This window comes from Bos mutus, chromosome 15 (assembly GCF_027580195.1).
Source record: "Bos mutus isolate GX-2022 chromosome 15, NWIPB_WYAK_1.1, whole genome shotgun sequence".
Classification (NCBI taxonomy): domain Eukaryota; kingdom Metazoa; phylum Chordata; class Mammalia; order Artiodactyla; family Bovidae; genus Bos; species Bos mutus.
The window spans coordinates 35667637-35694357 of NC_091631.1; the positions used below are offsets into that span (position 1 = coordinate 35667637).

The following is a 26721-nucleotide window of genomic DNA, read 5'->3' on the forward strand; positions in this document are numbered from 1 at the left end:
CAGGCTCCTCTGTCCATGGAATTCTCCAGGCAAGAATACTGGAATGGGTTGCCATGACCCTCTCCAAGCGATCTTCCCAACCCAGAGATGGAACCTGCATGCCTCCTGCATTGACAGGTGGGCTCTTTACCACTAGCGCCACCTGGTCACAAATAATATGCAGTTCTGTTCCCTGCCCCACCTCACTCCCCCGCTGTCTTTCTTCATCCTGGGCCTCCTTAACAACACCAAGAGATCCAAACTTCTGAGGTATTAATGCTAATACTCACGTGTGCCTCCTGACTCTCGCTCAGTTGAGCTCCCAGCTGCCTCAGATTCCAGTTGCATGGCCTGTGGGCGGATTCCAGAGTCCTCTCCAAGTTCCAAGGGCTTCCTGTGCTTCTCTCTGCCTCTGGGCTCCCACCACCTCTCATTCTGCCCCTGGACTCACCTGAGCCCACCTCAGGGGCAGTCAGAGCCCAGAGCCTGCCCCCTCTCTGGCTCCATCCCATCCCCGTGCACTCAGGAACTTTGCAAGTTGGGAGGAAGTGGAGATCAATAGAGGCAGGGGACTGACTGAGCCTGCTGGGGCTGCCGTGATGAAATAACACAGACCGTGTGGCCCAAACAACAGAAATATATTTTCTTACAATTCCAGAGGCTGGGAAATTCAAGACCAAGGTCCAGCAGGATCAGCTTCTGGTGAGGGCCTTCTTCCAGGCTTGCAGACAGCTGCCTTCTCACTGAGTCCTCGCAACACGGAGGTAGAGGGAGCTCTCCCATGCCTCTTCCTATAAGGACTCTCCTCCCATTGGATCAGGGCCCCCCATATGACCTCATTCAACCTAATTACCTCCCTCCAGACCCTATCTCTAAATACAGTCACACTGGAGGTTGATATGAATTGGAGGGACGATACAATTCAGATCGTAACAGGGGTGTTGACACAGAGAGGTTAGGTTGCAAATGAAAGATTTCCACCATCTGGTGCTCCTCTCTCACTTCCTCTCCCAGAGCAATGGACTTGCCTCCCCCACCCATCACTCCCTCAGTCTTTCCACTCAATTCAGGCCTGTTGTGCTCTTGTCTTCCAGCCCCAGAACCCACCAAGGGATATTCTGCCAACGAGTATGTTTTCCTTCCCAGGAGGACTTTCATGAATAACGTTTTCCCAATAATGTAACCTAAATGAAATGTCTTAGTGTGTTTCCAGAGTCTGCAGAGGATCCTGCAGCCCACACCTCCTAGAGCCTGGCCACACCTGAACACACTTGCAGGGTTTGAAGAACGTGTCCCGAGTGGCTCTGGTTTTAATTAGCTGCTATTCTTCCCTTTTAACTACAGACTACTATTAATTTAGCTTGCTTCATCATTATCCATTTAGTGGCTTGTCAGTTAACCGCACAATGGGCGAGGACACATAGTAACAACAACAGGGTTTCCAGCATGTAACTTCCCACCACCTAGCACTGGAGATGGGCATTCATGTTGGTGCAAAACTGGAACATTTCTGTCCTGTGCCTACCTTGGAGGTACATGTTACTCACCCCCAACCCCACTGCTGAAAGAAACTCATTACTGGTGATGAACTCCTACAATTTGTATTACTTAAGTAACTGGTGATACACCATCAAGGTAAGAATAGCACAACTATTGCCTGATTTTTAAGTTCTCAGAGAACTGTTTTATATGTGTTTAAGCTTAATATTCAGAGAAAGCAATGGCACCCAACTCCAGTACTCTTGCCTGGAAAATCCCATGGATGGAGGAGCTTAGTGGGCTGCAGTCCATGGGGTCGCTAAGAGTCGGACATGACTGAGCGACTTCACTTTCACTTTTCACTTTCATGCACTGGAGAAGGAAATGGCGGCCCACTCCAGTGTTCTTGCCTGGAGAATCCCAGGGATAGGGGAGCCGGGTGGGCTGTTGTCTATGGGGTTGCACAGAGTTGGACACCACTGAAGTGACTTAGCAGTAGCAGCAAGTTTAACATTCATCAACAGTAAATATGCCGTTCATACATACTGCCAGCAGCCAGTAAGTTGCAGCCATACTGCAGCTTACTTGAGAGTTCTTTTTCCCTAGGAAAAAGAAGCAGTTTGGGTGAGCCTTGGGAGGGAAATTCAGCATGGAGAACACAGTGCATTCCCTGGACACTCAGGCCTCGGAGATTTCCAGACTCCCATCAGAACACTTGCGCCCCCTTGCTTCCTTCCTGAGCCTATAGAAGTTCCCAGAGATGCCCCAGGGGAATGAGCGGTATTTGTGTTGTGGTTCCAACCCAGGCATCACTGAGTGGCACCCAGCTGGGGCAGGGCTCTTGGGAACTTGAGTCTTGGCTAAGCCTCAGGCACCTGGGTCCTGGGCCGGAGGGGCAGACAGTGAATATGAGTCATCTGTCATGTGTGCAGCTAAAACCCATTTCCTGTGAGTCAGAGGGTGCACATGAGTGTGTGTGTTGGGTGGTGGTGCTGCTGCTGCTGGGGGTCATTATGTAAAGCCTTGAGCCGGAGCCGGAAGGCAGGGCGTTAAGGCAGAGCTGAGCGCTCCTTGCTGGGCGCTCCTTTCTCCTGGCCACCTGGGTGGCGCTCCTGTCATTAGCTGGGATCTCTGCCACTGGATGAGGTCTGCACTAACACTTGGTCTGGCAGGCCTTGCTTTTCATTTCTCTTAAATAAGTCAGACCATGTCGTCTGGCTTCCTCACACTGGCTCCTCCAGTCCCTGAAGTTTCCAACACTCTGCCCGGGTAGGAAAGGTTCCTCCACGGCAGAATCTGAAGCTGCTCTCCCAGCATCTGTCCTCCTTCCTTGGTGTCCCATGTCCCACAGAAGGTGATCCATCATCAGAATCAATGACCTGACTGTGCCCTTTTGCACCCTGTAAAATCGTCCATTTTCCTTCAACCATGTCAAAGATAAAGCAAAACCTGGAAGCTGGAGATGGTGTCCACTTGACCAAGTGCGTGTGTCCCCAGTTGCTTCAGTTGTGTCCGACTCTTTGCAACCCCATAGTCTACCAGGCTCCTCTGTCCATGGGATTCTCCAGGCAAGAATACTGGAGTGGGTTGCCATGCCCTTCTCCAGGGGATCATCCTGATCCAGAGACCGAACCCGTGTCTCTTATGTCTCCTGCACTGGCGGGTGCGTTCTTTACCACTAGCGCCAAATGACCAGTAAATGCTGGTCATATTACCCGGATGGGGGGGAGCAGTAAATAGTCCCCAGCCGTGGATTACTGCCATTGTCCTGTTGCCACGATGGGAATGCTGCAGACTTCTCAGTCTTCTCCCCTGGTCTGAAACAAATCCCCCCTAAAAAAACATTCAATCTCATTTTAAATCTCAACGCCCAAAGGCAGTGCTGGGGACCGGGCATGATTGATCAAGAGTCTTCCAAGAAACTCAGGTCGGCTGAAGTCTCCTGCTGGCCCCTCCCCCTCAACATGGCTGAGGGTTGGGCTCCTGCTACTGCCTCATAGGGAAGGAGGAGGGAAGCTGCTAGGTGAGGAGCTACTGGAGCCTCTGCCTGCCATGTATCTGGAAGGGACATTCTGCAAGAGACATCCTGAATGAATGAAGAGTCCTGAGAGGCCACCTAACACCCAGCTCCCACTCCCAGCTGGATCCCAGCCTGGCTTCTGATCCAGGGGGCACTGAGCCGTCAGAGGAGCTCTTCCCCTGAGCCTTGCTGTACAGAGCAGGGTTGGCCACAGCCTACCCTTGTCACCCCAGAGATGCCTTTTTATTTCTTTTATGGGCTCTGTGTTTTGAAAGATTCAGGTTATGCATGTGGCCAGAGCCATTCATCATAGGCAGAGATGCTCTTCCCATTACATTCCTTGAAAACAGCCTGCAAATCCCATCACTTACTTTGGGGCCCAGATAGGAAGCAGAGCTGTATCAGGATTAGCTGGAGAGCCCCAAGGTCTGGGGTTGGGGCCAGAGAAGGCCTGAGAGGTCTCTGAGGGCCCTCCCACCACGTTCCTCTGTGCACTTCCTCCCTTACATGTGACACTCCTCCCACAGACCCTACCCCACCCCACCCAGCATGTCACATCTCAGGCACCTCAGCACTTGTTCCCACCCACGTCCACCCACTCCACAAGGCTGAGTCCACAGCAAGCAAGGGCTGTGCGAGGGGGCGTCCAGGCTGCTCTGTCCTACCACATCCAGGTGGGACACCTATGATTTGGGCCTCCCTCTCATCACTGTGAACACATGGCATCTTGATGGGCAGGCTGCTGCCATGGCCTCTGGCTCCCAGGAGCTTCCCAGAAGCTGGGGAAGCAGAAGTCCTGAAGATAAAGTGAGGGGCAAGGGCCTCAGGAATCAGCCCTGGTTTCAAGGGTCGCTTCTGAGCCTCTGCTTGCAGGCAAAAAGCATGTGAACAAGCACACATGCGAGCAGTTCCGGGAGTTCTCATGGAGGGTGGGGCAGGCGATCCTCTGACAAAGTCTCAGACCCTGCGGGTAACGTGGAGCAAGGGTGCAGAGCCACTTCATTTAGGCATGGGATGTGCCTGTGTCCCTGAGGCTAAGGAGGCTCAGGGACATTAGGTGACGGTGACGCAGAGGATGCCCTGTGCTCGTCCTATTGGGAGGGCCTGGGACAGGTCCCTTCCAAGACTGCCAAGCCTCTCCTGCCTCTCAGTGCCACCCAGCAGCAGTGAAGCCACTAATGCATCCTCTGGTAAACAGGCTTATGGTTCAGTTTGGGCCTTCTTCCCTCTCCATATAACTCAGAGGACGATTAGAAAACAGACACTTAAGGAAAATGAGTGTCTTCCTGGGTAATCTCAGGGAAATCTGAGCCTTCTGTGCCTCAGACTCAACCCAGGCTCGCTCTCCATCACTTCCCACTGGCAGCACCCTGGAAACGGGCTCATCTGTGGTCACCGAGAGTCTGCCACAAGGACATCGATGGGGAAATGAACGTGCTTCAGGGACACATTGTCATTAGAGGCTCTCCTAGTAAACTCGAACCAGAGTGCCCACAAATCCTTGCTAAAAGGAACACGATGAGTTGCAGTAACGGGCCCAGTGTCCAGAGGACTGGGAGTGGTGGCCACACTTGGAGGCCTGGGTTCATTTGGATGAACTAGAATGAAGGGCCAAAACACATGTCATATGAGGAAGCACCCAAAAGAAGTGAAGACACACTAGAGAGCGCTCACAGGGCTGTGGGGGTATACCTTCAATTCTTCAGAGGCCACTATGTGGCAGAAGGAACAGACTTTAAATAGTTACCAGGTGGTGAGTCAGGAGCGGGTATCGGTTAACATGAAGATTTCTCTAGTCCTGGTGTGTTTCCACAGTGGAATTCATCTGTCCTGGAAGGTGGGGAGCCCCCCATTTCAGGGAGCTCATCATCGGAGGCCGTGGGTGGGGGTTCCTCCCGAGGGATTGTTGGGCAGAAGAAACAGTGTAGACGGTCCATGATTCTACAGATCTGGGCTTCAGGAAAGTACGACCCATCCTTTTCTGGTTTACTGCTGATGGGAAGCTATGGAAGTATGATTCAGCTATTGAGGGCATGTTACCTATCACTATTCAGATTCGATTAATCAACCTTATAAGGAGGTTTGGCCATATCTCCCAGGGATACTTCTCCCAGTGGTATTTTGTGTCAGTCCACTCCATTCTTATTCCCGTTCTTATTCTCGTTCTTGCCAACACATAGTCACTGTCCAGTTCTTGAGAGAGACAGTCTGCTGGGTGACCAGATGGTGCCTGGAATCCTGGGTCTATTGGGCCTCTGGGTTCTGTGAGTTCTGTCCAGTGTGTAAAAGCCCTTGTGCAAAACTATTAGCCCTGAATCTCTCTTCACACGCTTTCTCTCCTCTAGGCCGTTTTCCCCTCTCTCAATCCACCTTGATCCACGCCAGCCTTCAAGTCCATCTCAACCAGCCATTTCTGCTTCAAGGTCTGATGGCATCTCAACTTATTAATAGTATGCAGGTGGAGCTCTTCATTCTGCTGCCATCCCTGACCTGGTGTTCCTCAGTGAGTGAAACCACCGTTAGTCTGGTTACTGAAGCCAAAGGTCATTCTTGGCCCCCTGCCCCTTTTCCTTCACCCTTGGATCCAACCATCACTGGATCCCATCAATTCTGTCTCCAAAACATGTTTCATATCCACCTACTTCTCTCCATCTTCTCTGCCACCCTCTTACTCAGTGCCTCCTAACCAGTCTCCAGTCTCTTGCTCTATTTGAGTCATTTGTTACAGGGAAGGCGCAGACATCCTTGAATCAGTTTCCATCCCCCAGCTGAACACGTGATCATTTTCTGCTGTGTTGAGAATAAATAGGTTCCTTGCTGTGGCCCCTGAGGTCCTGTAGTACCTGGCCCTGTATCCCCCTCACCCATGTTGTGTCTGGCCTTTGAACCAAGTCCTGGAACCCAATGTTCCAGGACTCTTTCCCTGTTCACTCTGCCTAAAGCATTCTTCCCGTCAGCCTTCAAGTATCCTCAGAACGACTTTAGGACAAGGGTCCTAGCCTGTTATTCTCTATTTACCTTTCTCTATTTCCTTTATTGCTTTAATGATAACTTTTCTACTATTTGTATAGGTCTCAATCATCTTTCCTTCCCTCCTGCAAGACTGCAGGTTCCTTAAGGGCAATGACTTTGACTGTCTCTTACATAATTTTCTGTCCAGTGCCTGTCACAATGCCCAGCACAGAGTAGATGCTCAATAAATACTTCTTGGAAGAAGGACTGAGTCTCTCAATCCAATTCTACTGAGTTCTTTGTGCAATTCGTGGTCCTTCACCCTGCTGCTGCAAGAGTGTGCAGCTGGTCACCTGGAGGAAAAAGGAGTGGGCAGTGAGTGGTCAGACTGATGTTCCCCTCCCGGCAAGCAGAGTGCACTGCAGGCAAGACGTCACTGCCAAGAATGAGTAAGGGGGTGGGGGAGCCGACAAGGGTTCACAGTCAGGGATTGTGTGAAAAAGAAACAGTGAAGAGGGAGAGGGCGTCTGTTTACTTATGGCTGATTCATGTTGATGGCAGAAACCAACAATATTGTACATCAATTATCCTCATTAAAAATAAATTAATAAAAAAGATATAAAACTAAAAAACAAAACAGTGAGCCAAAAGTTGGTATAAAACTCAAGTGGGTGAATGACTAAATCCTATACTGAAGCGAGGACGGATGTCAAGCTACGACCAGGTAACTGTTTCTAGAGGCAAAACAACTCTTGTAAAAACATTACCTATTTTAAGGGGCTTTGGGATCTTCTCCATTCATTAGAAGCCTTTTCTATTCTACCAAATTTCCAAAACAGCAATGAGGACCCTATGTAGGAACTCCCTCTCCTCCAGTGACCTGCAGGAAGCGGACTGAGGGATGGCTGGCAGCGGGTGGGGGCAGGAGGCACCATCCTTGGCTTCCGGCCTTCATTCCAGAGCAGACATTTGCCCCATCCTATACCACAGAAGGGCCCGAGCCTTCAGAAACAGCCTGTGCTCCTTGAACCAGGAAGCTGTTGGTATGACAAGCAAAATCATTATTCCACCTCACATTACCTTAAAGGGGTAAGTGATGGCAAATGCTAAAGATACAGGAGCTAGGCAGGGTGGAGAAATGGTCCAGCAGCTGACTTCTGAACTCTATATTTTCAGCTGCACAGCTACACACACTACCTGATGAAGAAATATGGGAAATCGAAACATAATAGTGATTCTTAGCCCCCACTGCCCTGTGATGGGAATTACAGCACTTGGCTCCTGTAAGCATCAATCTATCACGTTTGCACAGACTGGATGGCTTCTGTGAATTCCTCTGGAGGCAATGGAGCCCCCCTTCTCTCTTCTGTCAAAAATATATTCAAAGGCTTCTAAAGACTGCTCCTGACAATGACCAGTTAGAGCATTCAGAACTCATTATAGATATTATGCAAAGTCCTGCAGAATGCAGTGCTCCCTGGGTGTGGCTAGGTGGGTCCTGCTCAAATTTATTAGCTTGCAAAATAATCTGTTTCTGTTCTGAGACCTCAAGGCCCAAACATACCCAAATTACCTCGACTTTTGCCCGAAGACAGAGTTCAGGAGTCACTTGGCCTTTTGGAACTCAGATGGAAGCTTCCAGGAGGCTCAGGTCTGAACGCAAAATGCCTCGAGATACATGTGAGCCTGCTGTGCTGTGCTGTGCTTAGTTGTTCAGTCGTGTCTGACTCTTTGTGACCCCATGGACTGTAGTCCACCAGGCGCCTCTGTCCTTGGGGATTCCCCAGGCCAGAATACTGGAGCGGGTTGCCATTCCCTTCTCCAGGGGATCTTCCCAACCCAGGGATCGAACCCAGGTCTCCCGCATTGCAGGCGGATTCTTTACCATCTGAACCTACTGCCTGGGTTCAAATATTGGTTCTGCTACTTCATAGCTGTGTGACCACGAACATTTCTTAACCTCTCTGTGCCTTAATTTATTTCTCTTTAGAGATAAAAAAAGCCAACTTCAGGAGCTGTCATAAGGATTAAAAGAATACCTGTAAAGGGCTCTGGATGGTCTGGCATGTGGCAAATGCTCTGCAGATGTTGCTGCTATTACATCATAACCTGAAGAGGAGCTTCAGTTAAGAGACAGAGATCCCTTCCACTAATACAGCTCAAAGTCCAGCCAACAAGAGGACTCTGATCCCTAGTAAACCCAGCGTGAACCAATGTCTAGCCCAGGAAATACTGGCTGCCACCTCTCCACGAGAACTTCCTCTTCAGGGGCCAGTGAGGGTGTCAGCTGCTCATCCTCTACCTGCAGGCCCCTGGGTCAGACTGGAAATGCTGACTCCTGGGACTGTGCAGTTGCCCTGAGGATGGAGGCATCTTTCTGTGCTGATGAGAAGAGTCTTTCCTAAACAACAGCGTGATGTCAGGACCTTGTCTGCAGAGCCTACCATGGGTGAGAGCGTCAAAGACTGTCTAGGTCCCCCAGGTGCAGGGAGATTGATGTCACCTCTGTGTCCATGCCAAGGCTATGTCTGGTCTGGAGATTCTGCAGAGTCCACTTAGGAGAAGTTCGTACTGGGGGGAAGAGTACACACTGCATCCATGGACCTGTCCTCTGGGAGGTCTGTCCTTTTGGAGAGAAGGTCCTCTGAGGTCTTTACCCTGAGTTCACTGCATCCCTTGAGGATGTCTGGGGTGGAACCGGGCAGCTAAGTGGGGAAGGCTCTAAGATAGCCAGTGGTGACACTGCAGTGGCCCTAATCATCTTCTCAATGTTCCACTGCCCCTCGTGTGTTGCTGCTTGAAGTGAGGCCACCGGGGCAGTGGTGGGAATCCCTGCAGCTCCAGCTGAGGGCTGCTCTGGATAATTTAGGGAACAGAGAGAGAGAGAACAGGGAGAGCTCATTATACCAGCAACTGAGGGAGGCAGCCACCAAAAAAGCGAGCCAGACACTGAATATGGCCTTCCTTTGAAGAACAAAAGCAAAGCAAATTGGCTCACCAATGAGAATTAAGTGAGCCATGTACTGAGCAGAAATCACCATCAGTCCTAAGCCTGCTCACTCAGAAAATACCGGACCCTGAAGAGTAAAACTGAACTATGTGAGACCTCCGAAGAGTGAAAATTTTACTCTAAAATGCTTTGTAAAGTGATTTTAGTGCTTGCAGAGATGAAACAACCAGCCTCTTGTCTTTTAGGCTTCCTGTGCTTCAAGACTCTGCTGAGCCCTGAGTCCACAGTCAGGAGATGGCGAGGGTGGCTCCCATCCCAGGCTGTGGGTCCTCTCAACTGTTACAAATCAAGCATTTCTTTCTTGTTGACTCCCAGAGGCCATGGTGTGGGACCTTCTGGGTCCACACAATCTCAGATCCAGCTGGGCAATGTTAGATTTATCTCACCGGGTCCAGGTTCCAATGCCAGGATCCTCTCTCCTGCCACCAACCCCCTCAAGCCCCAGTGACCACCCAAGGGCATCAGTTTCAGGAAGAACACATTTACACTTTCCAGTCTTCACTTGGCAACCACAGACAAAGCTGCCCCAGGTCAGAATCATGCAGAACTGACAAGGGTCTGGATCACCATGGGTCCCAGGAAGAGAGAGATGGTACATACTCAAATGGGGTAGTTGAGACTCTAACAAAGAGACTACTTGCCAAAGGTACTGAGTTTAGGGAAACCCATAAAAGAAGACACAGACCCATGGACAGTAGCCCTGGTCTTGGCTTGAAGGGGCAGGACCTTGGGAGCAGCTAAGGGGTACCGTTGGCAGCAGCTGAAGTCTATAGAAGGAGAACGCAGAGATTTCCCAGCAGCCCAGCACCAGGAGAATCAGGGTTGCTCTGCCACCCTGGGTGGCTGCTGGTATTCCCCACTGACAGAATCCCAATGAACCCAGATGCCAAGAGAACCTATTAATGCAATCCTGAAAGATCACCTCTTTTGGGTGGGGAGGGCAGAGTGGTTCTGAAGGGGCAGATGGAAAATATCCAGCCCAGAGTCATTTCCCAGAGTCCACAGCTCTTTGGTCTCCAGGCAAGCGCAGCCATTACGGAACACAACTTCCCTGACCAATTTCAAAGCTCTGCTCACTGCTGGGAATGCATGTTTGAACAAAGCCTTTTATTCTCTATTCCAACAGCAGCGCTGGAATTTAAAAAGCTTCATTTTCAAGACTGACTGCTTTTGATCTTTCTAACCTGGAACTTACATTATGGAGTCAAATAGAATTATTTAAACAAAGCATTTCAGTGATAAGCACAAAATGTTTTGTATTTTTTCTCCTCCCCACCCCCCAACACCACAGAGCACTCCTATTCAAAATGTAAGGACCATTCTGCGGCCACCTCTTACAACCAGAGCCTCTCTCAGCTTCAGTCTCCCCAAGGTCTTTGTTTCTTCAGTCTGTGTCCTCATCTTAGTGTGCTGGTGTTCAGGCCACGAGAGGGGCTGGTCCTACTGCAGACCGGCCTAGAACAAGGACCACGTTAACGACCCTACGAGCACTTCCATCCTCTGACTCCTGCTTCTGGGTCTGGCAGATCCATGTGTTGTTATCTAGTCAGTATTCTTTATTAATTGCACTTTGTTCTCTTTTTTGCTCCCCTGATCCCAACCCATTTTCCTTTCTTTTCTAAGTCCCTCTCTGACATCATCTTGTTCTCCTCCGCCGAACTCCTCCCCAGGCCCCCAGCCTGCATTTATTTTTTATCATATTTCTCATGTCTTGACTTGTCTGTCATTCAAGTCAGAGTGCTGATTGGCATTTGCATTCCTTGGAAATCACACCTGCTCTGCACTGTCCTGGGCAGAGTATGTCCCTGTGGGTTGTAATGAAGCCCATGCGTCCATGCTGTGGTGCACAGGAGGTGTCAGAGTGATTATCAATGTCTTGGAATAGGCCTATCACCACTGAAAATGCCTCTGAAACAGAAGAGTGACTATTTTCACAGCTATGAAAGCAGATGGAGAAACTGAGGCCGCAGATCCCCAGATATTAAAGAGGTAAGCAGTTGGAAAACAAAACACAGACATGGTCTGGCCCAAGTGTGTTCCATAAAAATAAATGACAAAAATAATTTGAAAATTCCCCTTAGGAGGAATGAGTTAAGTTCCCTTCAAAATGAAGATCTGGGCAGAGGAGAACTAATAGAATGCATCGTATGTAGAAGGACAGTTGGTCTGGCCTGGTGCTAGGCTGGGGAAAGGTATAGAAGCACTTTGCTGGGTAGCTCAGTTGTGCCTGACTCTTTGTGACCCAGTGGACTATAGCCCACCAGGCTCCTCTGTCCATGAGGATTCTCCAGGCAAGAATACTGGAGTGGGTTGCCATACCCTTCTCCAGGGATTTTCCTGACCCAGGAATTGAACCAGGGTCTCCTGCATTGCAGGTGGATTCTTTACAGCTGAGCTACCAGGGACACACTGCTGCTGCTGCTGCTGCTAAGTCGCTTCAGTCGTGTCCGACTCTGTGCGACCCCAGAGACGGCAGCCCACCAGGCTCCCCCGTCCCTGGGATTCTCCAGGCAAGAACACTGGAGTGGGTTGCCATTTCCTGCTCCAATGCATGAAAGTTAAAAGTGAAAGTGAAGTCGCACAGTTGTGTCCGACTCCTAGCGACCCCATGGACTGCAGCCTACCAGGCTCCTCCATCCATGGGATTTTCCAGGCAAGAGTACTGGAGTGGGGTGCCATTGCCTTCTCCGAGGGACACACTGGAAGGTTATAAAATCATTTCACCTTTTACTTAGTGCATGGTTCTGGACCTTTACTCAAATTTACTGAGCAGAATTACTAAGACTAAAGAGAAATATGGATAGAAATTTGGATGCTATTCATTCTAACAACAGAGTTCTCCAATGCATGACACAGAAGAAGGTGTCGCCATGAAAATAAGAGCATTTGGAACATAGAGTGTTCCATTTTTTAGCCCAGGAGGTTGGCAGAACGACAGCCACCTCGGAAAAGTCCCGGTTGACTTTTCTGCCAGAAGACCAGCCACCTCACCTCTGCCTCTGGGGGCTCCTCTGGGAAGGGGGGATCTCCACATAGCTGAGGCTGGTTTCTCCACAGGTGAACAGGACATGCTGTTCAAAGATAGCTCACTAATCCCAGAGAAAGGGTTTAGGCTCCTGGTAGGACTGGAAGTAATAATCAGGAAGGAGAAACCTTGTAGAAGCTTCAACTTCAGGTTTTTTAATTGTTAAAAAGTTATTATTTATTTATTTAATCTTTGGCTGTGCTGGGTCTTTGTTGCTGTGCGCAGGCTCTCTCCAGGTGTGGCGAGCGGGGGCTACTCTGTTGTGCTGAGTGGGCTTCTCATTGCAGTGGCCTCTCTTGCTGTGGAGCACAGGCTCTAGGGTTTGGGGGTTCCGCAGTTGTGGTGCATAGGCCCACAAGCGGGCTCTTGGGCTCTAGAGCATATGGGGTCAGTAGTCCTGACACTCAAGCTTTGTTGCCCCGTGGCATGTGGGATCTTCCTGAACCAGGACGGAACCTGTCTCCTGCCTTAGTAGGCAGATTCTTGACTACTGGACCACCAGGGAATTCTCCAATGCCAGTTTTAAAATAAAGTGTAGACCATGTACACTAGCCATGTTTTGGCTAGCAGATTCCCTCCGGGAAAGCATATTGAAGGCGCTGAGAAAACACTGGCTGAACTCCTTAGTCAGGAGTGACACACATCAGTGTTATCTTTGACCCATTTGGAGCCCCAGCTGTGTCTTCCAATTAATTGCAAGAAGCACGTCTACTATCTTCAGTCACTGGGGGAATTTCTATGCAATTAGTACCTGCTTAGCTGGCTAGGTGTGGGGCATTTTGGAGGCCCAGAGGACAATCTCACGAGGGCCTGGAGTGACGTGTAGATTACTACTTTATAACGGGAAAAGCAGATACAAATTTCTTCCTGAGAGTTTGTGAGGCCAACGGAAGCATCTCTTCACCCAGTGTGACCTAGAATAGCAAAACTATTTGTCCAGGTGCAAAGGATCTGCCTGCAATGCAAGGAGACACAGGAGACGTGGGTTTGATCCCTGGGTTGGGAAGATCCCCTGGAGGAGGGCATGGCAACCCACTCCAGTATTCTTGCCTGGAGAGTCCCATGGACAGAGGAGCCTGGCAGACTATGCTCCGTAGGGTTGCAAAGAGTTGGATATGACTGAACGACAGAGCACGCACAGAGAGGCCTTAATACTAAGAGAAATCACGTACCTCCCCCCATGTCCTGCCTCATGACCTTCCTCAAAGATGTGTGCTTACCTTTGCAGCAGCAGATCAAGCTCAAAATATGCTTTTCAGGGCCTAGAGGACCTGATTATAGTTACCTCTTATTAATATAAAAATTAACGTGCATGGTAACATCTGGTTTTTTATTGATTAAATCAATACACTGGGAATTTAGCAGCAAGTTAATGGCAAATAGTTACAAAATCTATTTTTCTACATTTAAAATAAGCTGTCTTAAACAATCTACAGCAATCTAAAATCACAAGGACACACGTGAATGGCTGAAGCACTTCTGCTGTTATGCCTATGGCAAGTTTATTAGTAATTTCCTAACAAATCTCCGAGTGCAAAGTGCACATAATCATTTGGAGCCTCTACTACCATATTTCACTCTCAGTTTCCCCTAAAAATAATTGTGCCTAAACATACAAATCTTAAGTAAAACTGGGCAAGTGTGCCCACAGCTTTGCTTTGAGGGGATCCCCTCCTCTAAACAACTCTTGAAAACACCTTGAGTTGATTTCAGCCACACTTGCCATCAAGTCTGTTGGTGTCCGTCCTTCAATACCACGCTGCTTTGGAGTTGAGGAGCTTCAATTCTAAACGGGTACAAACACTTGGCAGGGCTCAGTGCAGCTAAAAGGCTAAAAGCTCAGCACAGTACTGTCCTTTCCCCTCCTGCCCCTTCATTCTTAGTGCTAGAAAGAGCAGCTCTGTTTCTGCACTATTCAGCATTGTTAGGGCTTCTTTTTGGGTCTAGGCAGGGCAATGGATTTAGCAGTGCCTTTGGCTGCTGTTCCTTGGCTTGAAGTCACAGGTGGTTTCTCTACTTCTCCCTTGAGCTCAACTGGAGGGAGTCTGCTACCTACAGAACTTGTAAAACTCGTGTCAAAGTTGTCTATATTTTCCTTCTTACTGGGCACAGGAGTCTTTTCATAAGCAGTGGGCTAGAAATAAAAGAAAAGGCCTGGATTAATGTTCAGACACAAAGCAATATACATCAGTTCAAAGAAGCAGGGGCTACAAAGTTGTCCAGGATGTACAGGCTGAGCTCTCTTCAGATACGAGGTATAACCTAATCACATTGTGAAACTGTCATTAAATGCCAAAGACAGCTCCAGTAGCTCCTTCAAGAACACTGAATTCTTTAGTGTTTGGGGTAAAACAAACTACAGGCACAACTTCAAATCTACTGCCCTACAAAATGGAAGTAGATACCTGGTACCATTCATACAGGGAAGTCCATCTGATACCATTCAAACAGGGAAGTCACTCCTCTTTACAGACTTCTAGACGAGCCTTCCGTGACCGGCGCATCGTGACTACCCTAACTTGGTATGAGGTTGCTGCGTGTGGCCCACGCCTCACATGTTCACCCTCTTCTGCCTTGATTCCAGGGCCTGGCTTCTAACCTCAGTCACACCACTTGTGCAGGAATGAAGACCTCTTGGAGTCTTGACACCTCACACTTAAATGAGGAAAATGATATTTGCACATTTACCACATGGGCTTATGATGAGAATGAACTACTGTGGTGGCCATGGAAGTACTTTGTGAGCTTTAAAGCACGAAACAAGTAAAAAGAATTTTAATAGGCAATTGTGTTTTCTCAGGTCACTTCACCCCACAGTAGAGGAAATGGTCTCTCATCCTGCTGTCGTAAGGGAAGCAAAGTCCATTTTCACCTTCGACGCATTTTAAAAGTGATCACTTCTCATTAAAAGAAGCTGGGCATAGAGGTCTTAGAGCAGATGTCTCAGGAGACCTACACAAGCAGAATGGGGGACGAGACACGGGTACAGATGCAGCAACCGCTTATGTACATAGAATGATCTGGAAAAGGCTTGTAACCTTAATACTCTGGCTAACTGAAATTATACATGAGTTAATAATCAGGTTAACAACTTTCAAAGAATGTGAAAAGGTTACACATAACACAAAACAAATAAACCTCCTGTGTATGTGTTGTTAGATTTTGGTTTTTTTTAATCACTCTTATGACACAAGTGACCATGTTCTATACATGGCTGTAGGCACTTCATATATATTTGTCCAGTGAATAAGTGACCTCCCAGGGCTGCAGCAAAACCTCAGATCACTTACAGATTTTTGGTACCTATATTTCAAGAAAGAGAAACTTTACCAGATGTTTGCTTGTTGCAGACAGCCCTTAAATATGTGCCTCTTCAGACCATCACTCATGTATGACTTTAATAATAGTACATGTTAATCCTTAAATTGGTAATTTTTGCACATTGAAAAAGTAATTTGTATAAATTTGGACACGTAAAAAGGTCCTTTTCTGTTTAGATTCATTTTCTCAAGAAAATTTCTGGATTGCTTCTCTGTGTAATCTTTCACGGAGAAGGCAATGGCACCCACTCCAGTACTCTTGCCTGGCAAATCCCATGGATGGAGGAGCCTGGTAGGCTGCAGTCCATGGGTCGCTAAGAGTCGGACACGACTGAGCGACTTCACTTTCACTTTCCACTTTCATGCCTTGGAGAAGGAAATGGCCACCCACTCCAGTGTTCTTGCCTGGAGAATCCCAGGGACGGGGAGCCTGGTGGGCTGCCGTCTATGGGGTCACACAGAGTCGGACACGACTGAAGTGACTTAGCAGCAGCAGCAGCAGCAGCTTTCAGTAATACAGGTTGTGTCTTCTCCTTGAAAACTCCTTACGCTTAGCAACAGGCTAAGAGTATAACACCCATGATGTTCTAGGGACAGGCTGAAGAAAAGTTGCTTTGTTTAAAAAATACAGAACTGGTCCCTAGCTTGGGCATTTAAATTCATAAAATTTTAAGTCACTTGACATACAAATCCTTTTAAAAGGCGAGTCTGAGTTTAACCTCTTTTTGACATTTCCACCTCTTGAGTTATCATCTAAGTAATTGAAGAAATGCTTTTCAATGTGTCCACTGCAACTAATAATCTACAGAATAGAAATAGAGACAGTCATTTTCCCTTTAATGTGTTCATACGCATATCTGGTTTAACATTTTCATCCTTCTTCATTTTCCATTTGTTAATGTACTCAAGTCATTAAAGTAGACTCAGAAGCTGAAGTCATCAGGAAGAAATACTCAGAAACAGCCTCCATGGGCAGGATTAGTGATATAAATATTGTCTCTCTCTTTTTTTTTTTTCAGAAACACTAGAGGTTCTGGTTTCTTTGGATAAGATATCTTAAGATAATTCCCAGAATTTCCTGGCAAAGTGGAAGGAAAAAGGAAACTAAACCAAAATGTTTGGTTGCTTCAGGGTAGGAACAATTTCATTTAGAGCAAGATGAGAAAATGATATTACTCAGCCACCTTTATCTATTTTACTTATATATAATTTTAGTAAATTATTTTTTTAAAAGGTGGTATATTCCCATGATTTAATATCCATAGCATTCAAAATCTCCTCCTTGCTCCCCAGTTAACTCAGCTCTGCCTCCCACTGGAGACAATGAATAACTGTCAATTTACAGTGCACATTCCCAAAATTTTATGGAACTTCAAGCAAGTATTAGGTGGAACCAAATGGAACTGGTCATTATTTTTTCAGTCAAAACAGCTTAATAATGGAGATTTTATATGGTTTAATCTAATCTATATATCAATATACTTTCTTCTCACTCTTTAAAACAAATGGGTAGCCCACTGTAGACAGTCTTTAAACCTCGATATTTTTAAACTAACAATAGTCTTGAACATCATTCCACGTCAATACATAAAAGAGTGCCCACTCTTCTTTCAGCACATGCGGTGTCCTCATGTCTGAATGCACCATAATGTATTTAGCCAGCTTCTTGCTAATGGACGTTCAGGTTGTTTCTAATCTTAACTGGTAAAAAGAATGCTTCTCTGAATAATCTGGCACTTGCATCATTGTGCACGTGTAAGGATATCTACAGGATATATATTTTAGAAGTAGAACTTCTGGGTCAAAAGTTGTATGGATTTGTAATTTTAAGAGACATAATCATATTGCCTTCTGTTTTAGTTGTACCAACTTATACACTTACAGAAACATTATGAGTACCTACTTTCTTATTTCTTTTTCAATTTGGTATCAAAAACTGATGAAAACTAATACAGTCAACCATAATTTGGGGTTATTATGACCCTATTTTTATGTTTTTGTTTTGCTTGGTTTTTTAATTGAAGTGTAGTTAATTTGGGCTTCCCTGGTGGCTCAGTGGTAAAGAATTGCTTGCAATAGAGGAGACGTGGGTTCGATCCCTGGGTCAGGAAGATCCTCTGGAGAAGGAACTGGCAAGCCACTCCAGTATTCTTGCCTGGGAAATCCCATGGACAGAGGAGCCTGGTGGGCTGCAGTCCATGGGGTCCCAAAGAGAGTCAGACACAAATTAGCAATTAAACAATGGTTAATTTACAATGCTAGGTTAGTTTCACATATACAGCAAAGTGATTCAGTTCTATACATATTCTTTTTCAGATTCTTTTCCATTATAGGTTACTATAAGATATTGAGAACAGTTTCCAGTACTATACAATAGGTACTTGTTGCTTACCTATTAGTATGAATATATTAATCAAAACCTCCTAATTTATCTCTTCCCCTGCTCCTGGTATCCCCTTTGGTAACCCCAAGTTTGTTTTCTATGTCTGTGAGTTTATTTGTGTTTTGTAAATAAGTCCATCTGTATCATTTTGTAGATTCCACATATAAAAAATATTATATTATGATATTTGTCTTTCTCTGATTTACTTCATTTAATATGATAATCTCTAGGTTCATCCATATTGCTACAAATGGTATTATTTCATTTTTTATAGCTGAGTAATATTCCATTATATACATATATATATATGCCACATCTTATTTATTCATTCATCTGCTGATGGACGTTTAGGTTGCTTCCATGTGTTGGCTATTTTAAATCATGCTGTTATGAACAAAGGGTGCATGTATCTTTTTTAATTACTGTTTTCTCCACAAATATGCCCAGGAGTGGGATTGCAGGATCATATGGTAACTCTAGTTTTTTAAGAAACCTCCATAGTGGCTACACCAATTTACATTCCCACAAACTGGGAAGGTTCCTTTTTATCCACATTGTCTCCAGCATTTATTATTTGTAGATTTTTAAATGATGGCCATCTGACTAGTGTGTTTTTGTAGCTTTAATTTGCATTTCTCTAACAATTAGTGATACTGAGTATCTTTTCATGTGACTTTGGTCATCTATATGTCTTCTTTGGAGAAATGTCTACTTTTTGATTAGGTTCTTTGATTTTTGGATATTAAGCTGTATGAGCTGTTTGTATATTTTGGAAGTTAATCCCTTGTTGGTAGCATTATTTGAAAATATTTTTATTCAACCATATTTTAACTGAGCTTCAAAATCAGCCTGAAACTGGCTACATGGAAACAAATCACAATGTTTGTTTATTCTTTACTCCCTGGTAACATCAATGCAAATCTATTACCTTTATGCAAATATTTATTGCAAATGCTTAAAAGCTTTTGTGTGGTTTGTGTGTACCTTGTAAAATGTAATGTGTGTATGTACTTTACCATTTCTCTTTGCTAATCTGAAGTTGCATTAAATTTAGGATGCCATTGTTTAGGAATCAGAATCATTAGAGCTTTCCTAAAGACTGAGCCTTCCTTCTTAAACATCCCTTCACTGAAACTGTTCTCTGATGCTAACAAAAACATGATGCAAGCTGGTCCACATGGTGCTCTTCAGGCCAAGCTATAGATTTCTTCACCAAAAGCCAAGCCTCTCATCTCCTTGGAATATAAATAACCAGGGCAAATTCCAACTTCCATGCTTTTCTCTAGGATTTTTTGAAGGTTTCTTTTGTAGGTTATAGGTTATCTAAAATTTAAGTTTCTCTTTTTCTTTTCTCATAGTTGATGGGATTCTTCAGGAATCTATGCTGTAACTGATGCAATTTTATAGTTTTGTATGTTTTGTAAATAATAGAACAGAGAAATGGAAAGTGAAATTTCTATAGCCAAGGCCAGAAGTTACTAAGATCTTCCAGGTCATGAAAGGTGCATAGAAGGTGATGAGCTCCCATAAGATTGTACAAAGGGGGAGAAAGATGAGAGAGGACTCTCCATATTCATTTCTAGGGGGAAAGAGTCTATCTAAATGATCATTATTAGATTGTTGGTCATAATTATTAGTCCAAAAGAACATCTAAAAAGCACTATAGATTGTTCTCCAAGAGAGGATCTAAAATTCATTGCAAACTGCTCTAAAGATACTAGTGTGCCATACCACTGCACAGTGACCAAAAGAACCTGGCTATCATCAGAAAGTATCTTAGAAATCAAAGAAAAAATTCTTCTATCCTTAGTTATCATGAAGAATTCACACCTGAAATTCTGCAACCAGTCTGAATAGATACAAAGGGACCAGAGAAGGTTTACATACAGGCTATTGATGTGATAATGGATGGAAGTTTCTTTATAAGAGTTATTCAACCTAAATTCATAATGAATAAGAGGAAATATGCTGTCTAGCACTGTGGAGCTAGACAGCGTCTCGAGTGCTACAGTCAGGGTGGTTACAATAGGAGCTCATCTAAGCAGCATTTCAATTGTTCCTCATCTTTGGTGAACTCTCACTGTTCAGGACTGCTGAAGAACAGTCATTCCTACTCGAGGTAGAATGATGGATAAGATAACCCTATATGGTTCCCCCCACCCAAGTTCCATTTTTCAGTAATCCAGCACCAAGGGCCCGATTTCTCCAGATCATATTATTAAACTTGAAAAGGGGGCTCCATGTGTGCAAAGTGACATACATAACAAGAAAACTGGGCTAAGTGCACGTATTTCATTATTCACTGGCATAACTTTAACCTGATAAACTCATCTGGTTATAATACATGCAAAACCTGTAAGCTCTAGGCATATCCTTGAAGTTAATACCAGTACACGATTACTAGAAACTGTTACCATTTCACTGAATTTTGAGTAAAATACATGCTATTTAAGTAAAGTGGTTTATCACCATAGCAACCATTTCTAGAGTCACACATTCAAATTATAGGCCTGCTCAAGGTCCAAGTGACAGAATATTTTGATATACGTTTTCAGCTATACTTTTACTATCTCTCACATTCCTGTGCTTTTCAAAAGGAAGAAGGAAGGGAAAGAAAAGCAAAGGGAAGAAGAGAAATTGAATTCCAAATGTATGTCAATATATTTCTTATATAAGGCTACTCACATAAATAGCAAAACTAGTGGAGGTGATGGAATTCTAGCTGAGCTATGTCAAATCCTAAAAGATGATGCTGTTAAATGCTCTACTCCATAAGCCAGCAAATGTGAAAACTCAGCAGTGGCCACAGGACTGGAAAAGGTGAGTTTTCATTCCAATCCCTAAGAAGAGCAATGCTAAAGAATGTTCAAACTACAGTACAACTGAGCTCATTTCACATGCTAGCAAGGTAATGCTCAAAATCCTTCAAGCAAGGCCTCAGTAGTATGTGAACCAGGAATTTCCAGATGTACAGGCTGGATTTAGAAAAGACAGAGGAACCAGAGATCAAATTGCCAACATCTGATGGATCATAGAAAAAGCAAAGGAATTCCAGAAAAACATCTACTTCTTCATTGACTACACTAAAGCCTTTGACTGTGTGGATCACAACAAACTGTGGAAAATTTTTAAAGAAACGGGAATACCAGACTATCTTACCTATCTCCTGAGAAACCTGTATGCAGATCAAGAAGCAACAGTTAGAACCAGACATGGAACAACAGCCTGGTTTAATATTAGGAAATAAGTGTGTCAAGGCTGTATATTGTCACCCTGCTTTTTTAACTTCTATGCAGAGTACATCATGCAAAGTGCTGGGCTGGATGAAGCACAAGCTAGAATTGAGACTGCCAGGAGAAATATCAATAACCTAGACATGCAGATGACATAACACTAATAGTAGAAAGCAAAGAGGAACTAAAGAGCTTCTTGATGAACATGAAAGAGGACAGTGAAAAAGCTAGCTTAAAACTCAGCATTCAAAAAACTAAGACCATGGCACCCAGTCCCATCACTTCATGGCAAATAGATGGGGAAACAATGGAAACAGTGACAGACTATTTTCTTGGGCTCCAAAATCACTGCAGATGGTGGCTGCAACCATGAAATTAAAAAATGCTTGCTCCTTGGAAGAAAAGCTATGACCAAACTAGACAGCCTATTAAAAAGTAGAGACATCATTTTGCTGACAAAGGTCCGTCTAGTCAAAGCCATGGTTTTTTCAGTAGTCATGTATGGATGTGAGAGCTGGACCATAAAGAAGGCTGAGTGCCAAAGAACTGATGTTTTCGAATTGTGGTGTTAGAGAAGACTCTTAAGAGTCCCTTGGACAGCAAAGAGATCAAACCAGTCAATCCCAAAGGAAATCAACCCTGAATATTCATTAGAAGTACTGATGCTGAAGCTAAAGCTCCAATACTCTGGCCACCTGACGCAAAGAACCAACTCACAGGAAGAGACCCTGATTCTGGGAAAGATTGAGGGCAGGAGGAGAAAGGGATGACAGAGGACGAGATGGTTGGATAGCATCACTGACTCAATGGACATGAGTTTGAGTAAACTCCAGAAAACAGTGAAGGACAGGGAAGCCTGGCCTGTTGCAGTTCGTGGGATTGCAAAGTGTGAGACACAACCGAGCAACTAACACTTTCACTTTTCATAGTAAGATATGCTGGTAAAAATGTTCTCATCTTTTACACAGTTGAAAACTTTTTAAAATTTTATGTTTATCTTTGAAGGAAAATATCACCAGATATAGAATTCCAAGTTGACAGGTTTCTTGTTTTATATTATTTTCCACTTAGCAGTTTAACAATGTTCCATTATTTTCTTGCTTCCGTTATTTCTGTTGATATGTCAAAATTGCTCCTTTGATGGCAATGTGCCTCCTCCCTCTACTCCAGATGCTTTCACAATTTTCTCTCTCTGATCTAAAGAACTAATGGGCAGCATTCAAAGCAACCACAGACACCAAAGAGTAGTGAGGGAATTCCTAAAGCAGATAGCCAGAGAAAGAGAATCTTATATTCCATTCACCTAAGATAAATGAACCAACCTAAGATTTGAACTGCTAAGAAACAATTTTCAGTTTTTATCCAATCAACTAATTACCTGCTAAAACAGAAATGTCAACACTTTTTGAAGGAACACAGTTGAATTCAGAGTTAATACAACACAACATTTCCAATGTCCAGGATACAATCCAAAATTACGTAACAGAAATAACAATCAATAGAGACAGATTCTGAGATGAACCCAAATATTGGAATTAGCAAACAAGTGATTATCATTACTATTATCAATGATGTAAAGTGAAAAATTATATGATAAATAAAATAGGTCTCCATAGAAAAACAGAAATAATAATAAAAAATACCCAAATAAGAATTTTAGGACAAAATATGGTATCTGAAATTAAGTATCAAACCAGACAGATTTAACAGGGAAATGGACACAACTGAGAAAAGAGAAAACCTGAAGACAGATCAATAGAATGCATCCAATTTAAAGAACAGATTGAGAAAAATGAACACAGCCTTGGAGGCTTACTGAACAATATCAAATGCTCTAACTAACATATGAGCAATTAAGAGTATCAGAAAAAAGAAAGTGATTACAAAATTTCCCAAACTTAGCAAAAGACAGAAATACAGATCCAAGAAGTTCAGCAAATCCCAAGCAAGATAAATGTGAAGAACATGTCTAAGCAATATGACTGTCAAACTGCTGAAAACCAAAGATAAAGAGAGAATCCTGAAAACATTCAGAGAAAAGCGACACATTACATACAGGAAAAGAACACTTCAAATTACCAGTGACTTCTTATCAGAGAATCCGACGCCAGAAGGCAGAAGAATAACATCTTTAAAGTGTGGACCAAAATTACCTGTCAAACCAGAACTCTGTAAACAGAGAAAATGTCCTTCAAAAATTAAGACAAAATAAAGACATCTTTAGATAAAAGAAAACTGAGAGCAGACATTCAATACAAGAAATGCAAAGGAAGTTCATCAGGTTGAAGAGAAACAATATTAGATGGAAGCACAGCTTTTCTTAAAGGAAAGAAGATCATCAGAAATGGTAAGTATGTGGGTAAATATAAAAGACAACTTTCCTTTTAATTTCTTGGAAATAAGACTATTCAAAGCAAAAGTTAAAACACTGTTTTGTAGGGTTGATAATTACATGTATGTAATACATGAGACAATTATAGCACAAAGGTAGGATAAGAGATGAATGGATCCAAATGAATACATTTGAAATTGAAGCAGTGTTTTTACAACCCAGCCCAATGGGTTCGTTCTCCATCGGGAAAAATATACAAAGCATATACTAACAGTTATAATCTCTAAGGGGAGCTGAGCAAAAGCCAGGTTTGGGAGAGCAGGGAAATGATTTGAAAAGATTCACTAATATGTCCCTTCAATCATGGAAGTCTGGCTAAATCCGTGGTGAAACCCAAGCCTTACACAGGAGATTCTAATGGGAAGAGAAGTAGGGACAAAAGCCTTTTTGTTTATGGAAGCCTATGAATCCAAAATAGCAAGTGGCTTTGCTGGCAGCATTAGATCAAAGAACAACAGGCCAAAATTCATGTTAGCACAATTAATTATTTGTACCTATATTAGTCAGCTATTGCTACAGCTATGCTACTGTGTTTGGGACGTCTCTAGGTCCTATGCTTCACTATGAAGACCCCAAAACCAGCATAGAGCTTACTCATTGCTATGATTATTACAGTGAAAGGATGCAGAGCACTATTAGGAAGTGAAAGACCCTTGAGGAGAAGTCCAGGGGAAACTATGTTCAAGCTTCTAAGAGTCCTCTCCCAGGAGTCACACAGGATGCACTTAATTACCCCAGCAACAAGTTGTGACAACACATGTGAAAGGCTGCCAACCAAGGAAGCTCAGAGACTCAACACCCGGCGTTTTTATTGTGAGCTGGCCATGGGGGCATTCTCTGCCTAGCACCTACCAAAATCCCAGACTTTCAGAGGGAAAGCACGTGGTCGGCATTAACTGTATTGTTTGTAAGGTTTAGGCACAATTAATCATTCTTATCAGTTAATAGTAGCTGTCCCAAAATCTAAGTTCCCAAAAGCCAGCCAAGGGCCAACCTTGAAAGCAGGCCTTTTCAAGGCTAGCAGCTTAGGCTTGCTATGTTAACTCTTTTCTATACAACTACATAACAAAGAACTAGAAAAGTCTCAGTATGTTAAAACAATGAACATTAATTTTCACTTGGTGGTGCTAGGCTGGACTTCAGGTTTTGTACTGAGTTCCAAGTCTGTTCCACAGACCTTCATAATTCCAAGAACTGTGGCTTCTGTAGTCATGTTCTTCTCATGGCAGTGGCTGAAATAAGAGCAAGCTAAATCATGCAAACACTTTTATGGTCTCTGCTTATATCACAACTCAACATTCTGTTTGCTAAAGTCAGTAATATAGCCAAGACCAACATTAGTGAGATGAGAAAATACCCATCTACTCTAATAGGGAGAAAAGGGTAGGAATGTACATATTCCTTACAGAGAGGTTTTAAATAATTGGGAAAAACAATCCAATCTACCACAGTACCTTAGGGATCTTGCCAAACTGAGAGGGCAAGTGAGGCTGGAAGCATCACCTGATCACCTTTGAAAATGATATTTCTTAGTTTGTTCATTAGTTTAGGCCCACACCTCTGCCCAAAGGAGCCTTAAAGCAGACAAGAAAGAACAGGCGATTTTAGCAATATTCTATGCAAGCTCTTTAAAGTGAAGTGAGAGTGTCAGTCTCTCAGTCACGTCCAGCTCTTTAAGACCTCATGGATTGCAGCCTGTCAGTCCATGGGATTCTCCAGACAAAAATACTGGAGTGGGTTGCCATTCTCTTCTCCAGGGGATCTTCTCAACCTAGGATCAAACCTAGGTCTCCTGCATTGCAGGCAGATTCTTTACCATCTGAGCCACATGGAAGCCATGCACGCTCTTTAGCAAAATAATAATAAAATTAATAATAGCTAACATTAATGCACGCTTACCATATGTCAAGAGTATTATATGCATGATTTCATTTACCCCTTGGTTGATGTCATTATTATTCCCATGTTAGATATGAGGAAACAGAGGACAAGAGACTTGCCCAAGGTCCTAAAGCTTGTAAGTGGTGAAGCCAGGATTTGAATCCAGGCAGCCCAGATCTAGAGCCTGTGCTTTAACCAGTAGGACACTGTAAATGGGATGCTTTGGCACACACACCAGATTACAGTGCTTCAGCAATGGAGTACAAAAGTGTGCCCAAACATGGAAGCACCACAAAACTTGTACATGATTCACAGGGGTTCAGGGAACTAAGATTTAATTTGTAAGAACAGAAATTTTTATCCTACACTACTAAAATACTAAGAACACTTGACTTTTTCCTCACAGCAACAGGTCAATATAACACAAAGTTCAACTGTTTAATTTCAATCTTATTTAAATTCAAATATTCTTTGTCTTTGAAGAACTGCTAATGAACACATTGCATTGCTCAAAATAACCTTTCAAAGTTGCTAAAATACCTTGCCTTTCTATTTTCTAGACTGGATTAAAAAAAAATCTGATACACGTACCATTTCCTTGATTTTATAAAGTCCATGTTTTCAGTCAAGAAAAATGATCACAAAAATTTTCTGTTTTCACTAAATAAGTATATTCAAGACTGTGTTCAATAAACCAATTAACAGCTAAGAAGTTTCTTCTTTATTAAGCGAGAACTCTATAATGCAAATATACTTTTGTTACATGCAGAGTTGCTAGTCACTCCCTCTATGGTTGTGGGGCTGTGCATTTTAATTACAGACCTTCATTTCTCTTCGATTGTGTTTTGAGCTTAATGAACAATGAAAGTAGTGTACTGCTTATCAGAAATCACTAAGGACTGAATGCGAAAAGGTGTGTTCGTGCAATAAGCAATAGTCTGCCAAGTGTCTCATTTGAAGATGAGTCAATCCTGCTATAGGAGTTAGACTCTTGGGTCTGCCTGATAGAGTAGATTAAGAACCCATTGTGGGGAATTTAGAGGGTTC

At 44.0% G+C, this 26721-nt stretch overlaps 1 protein-coding gene across 8 annotated transcripts in view; it reads right to left on the bottom strand.

Moving 5' to 3' along the window:
• Nucleotides 1–4198: 4198 nt before the first annotated feature.
• The window catches only part of STK33 (serine/threonine kinase 33), a 202736-nt gene continuing 180213 nt past the window's right edge, over nucleotides 4199–26721 (bottom strand). For 7 of the 8 annotated variants that reach the window (XM_070383885.1, XM_070383884.1, XM_070383886.1 and 4 more), the window contains one exon: nucleotides 13757–14599. In XM_070383885.1, the coding sequence (XP_070239986.1) occupies nucleotides 14390–14599 (210 nt within the window). In that variant the 3' untranslated portion in view covers nucleotides 13757–14389. Of the gene's footprint in view, nucleotides 6784–13756; nucleotides 14600–26721 lie in introns of those variants that run through there. The other variant, XM_070383888.1, reaches the window with a different exon arrangement.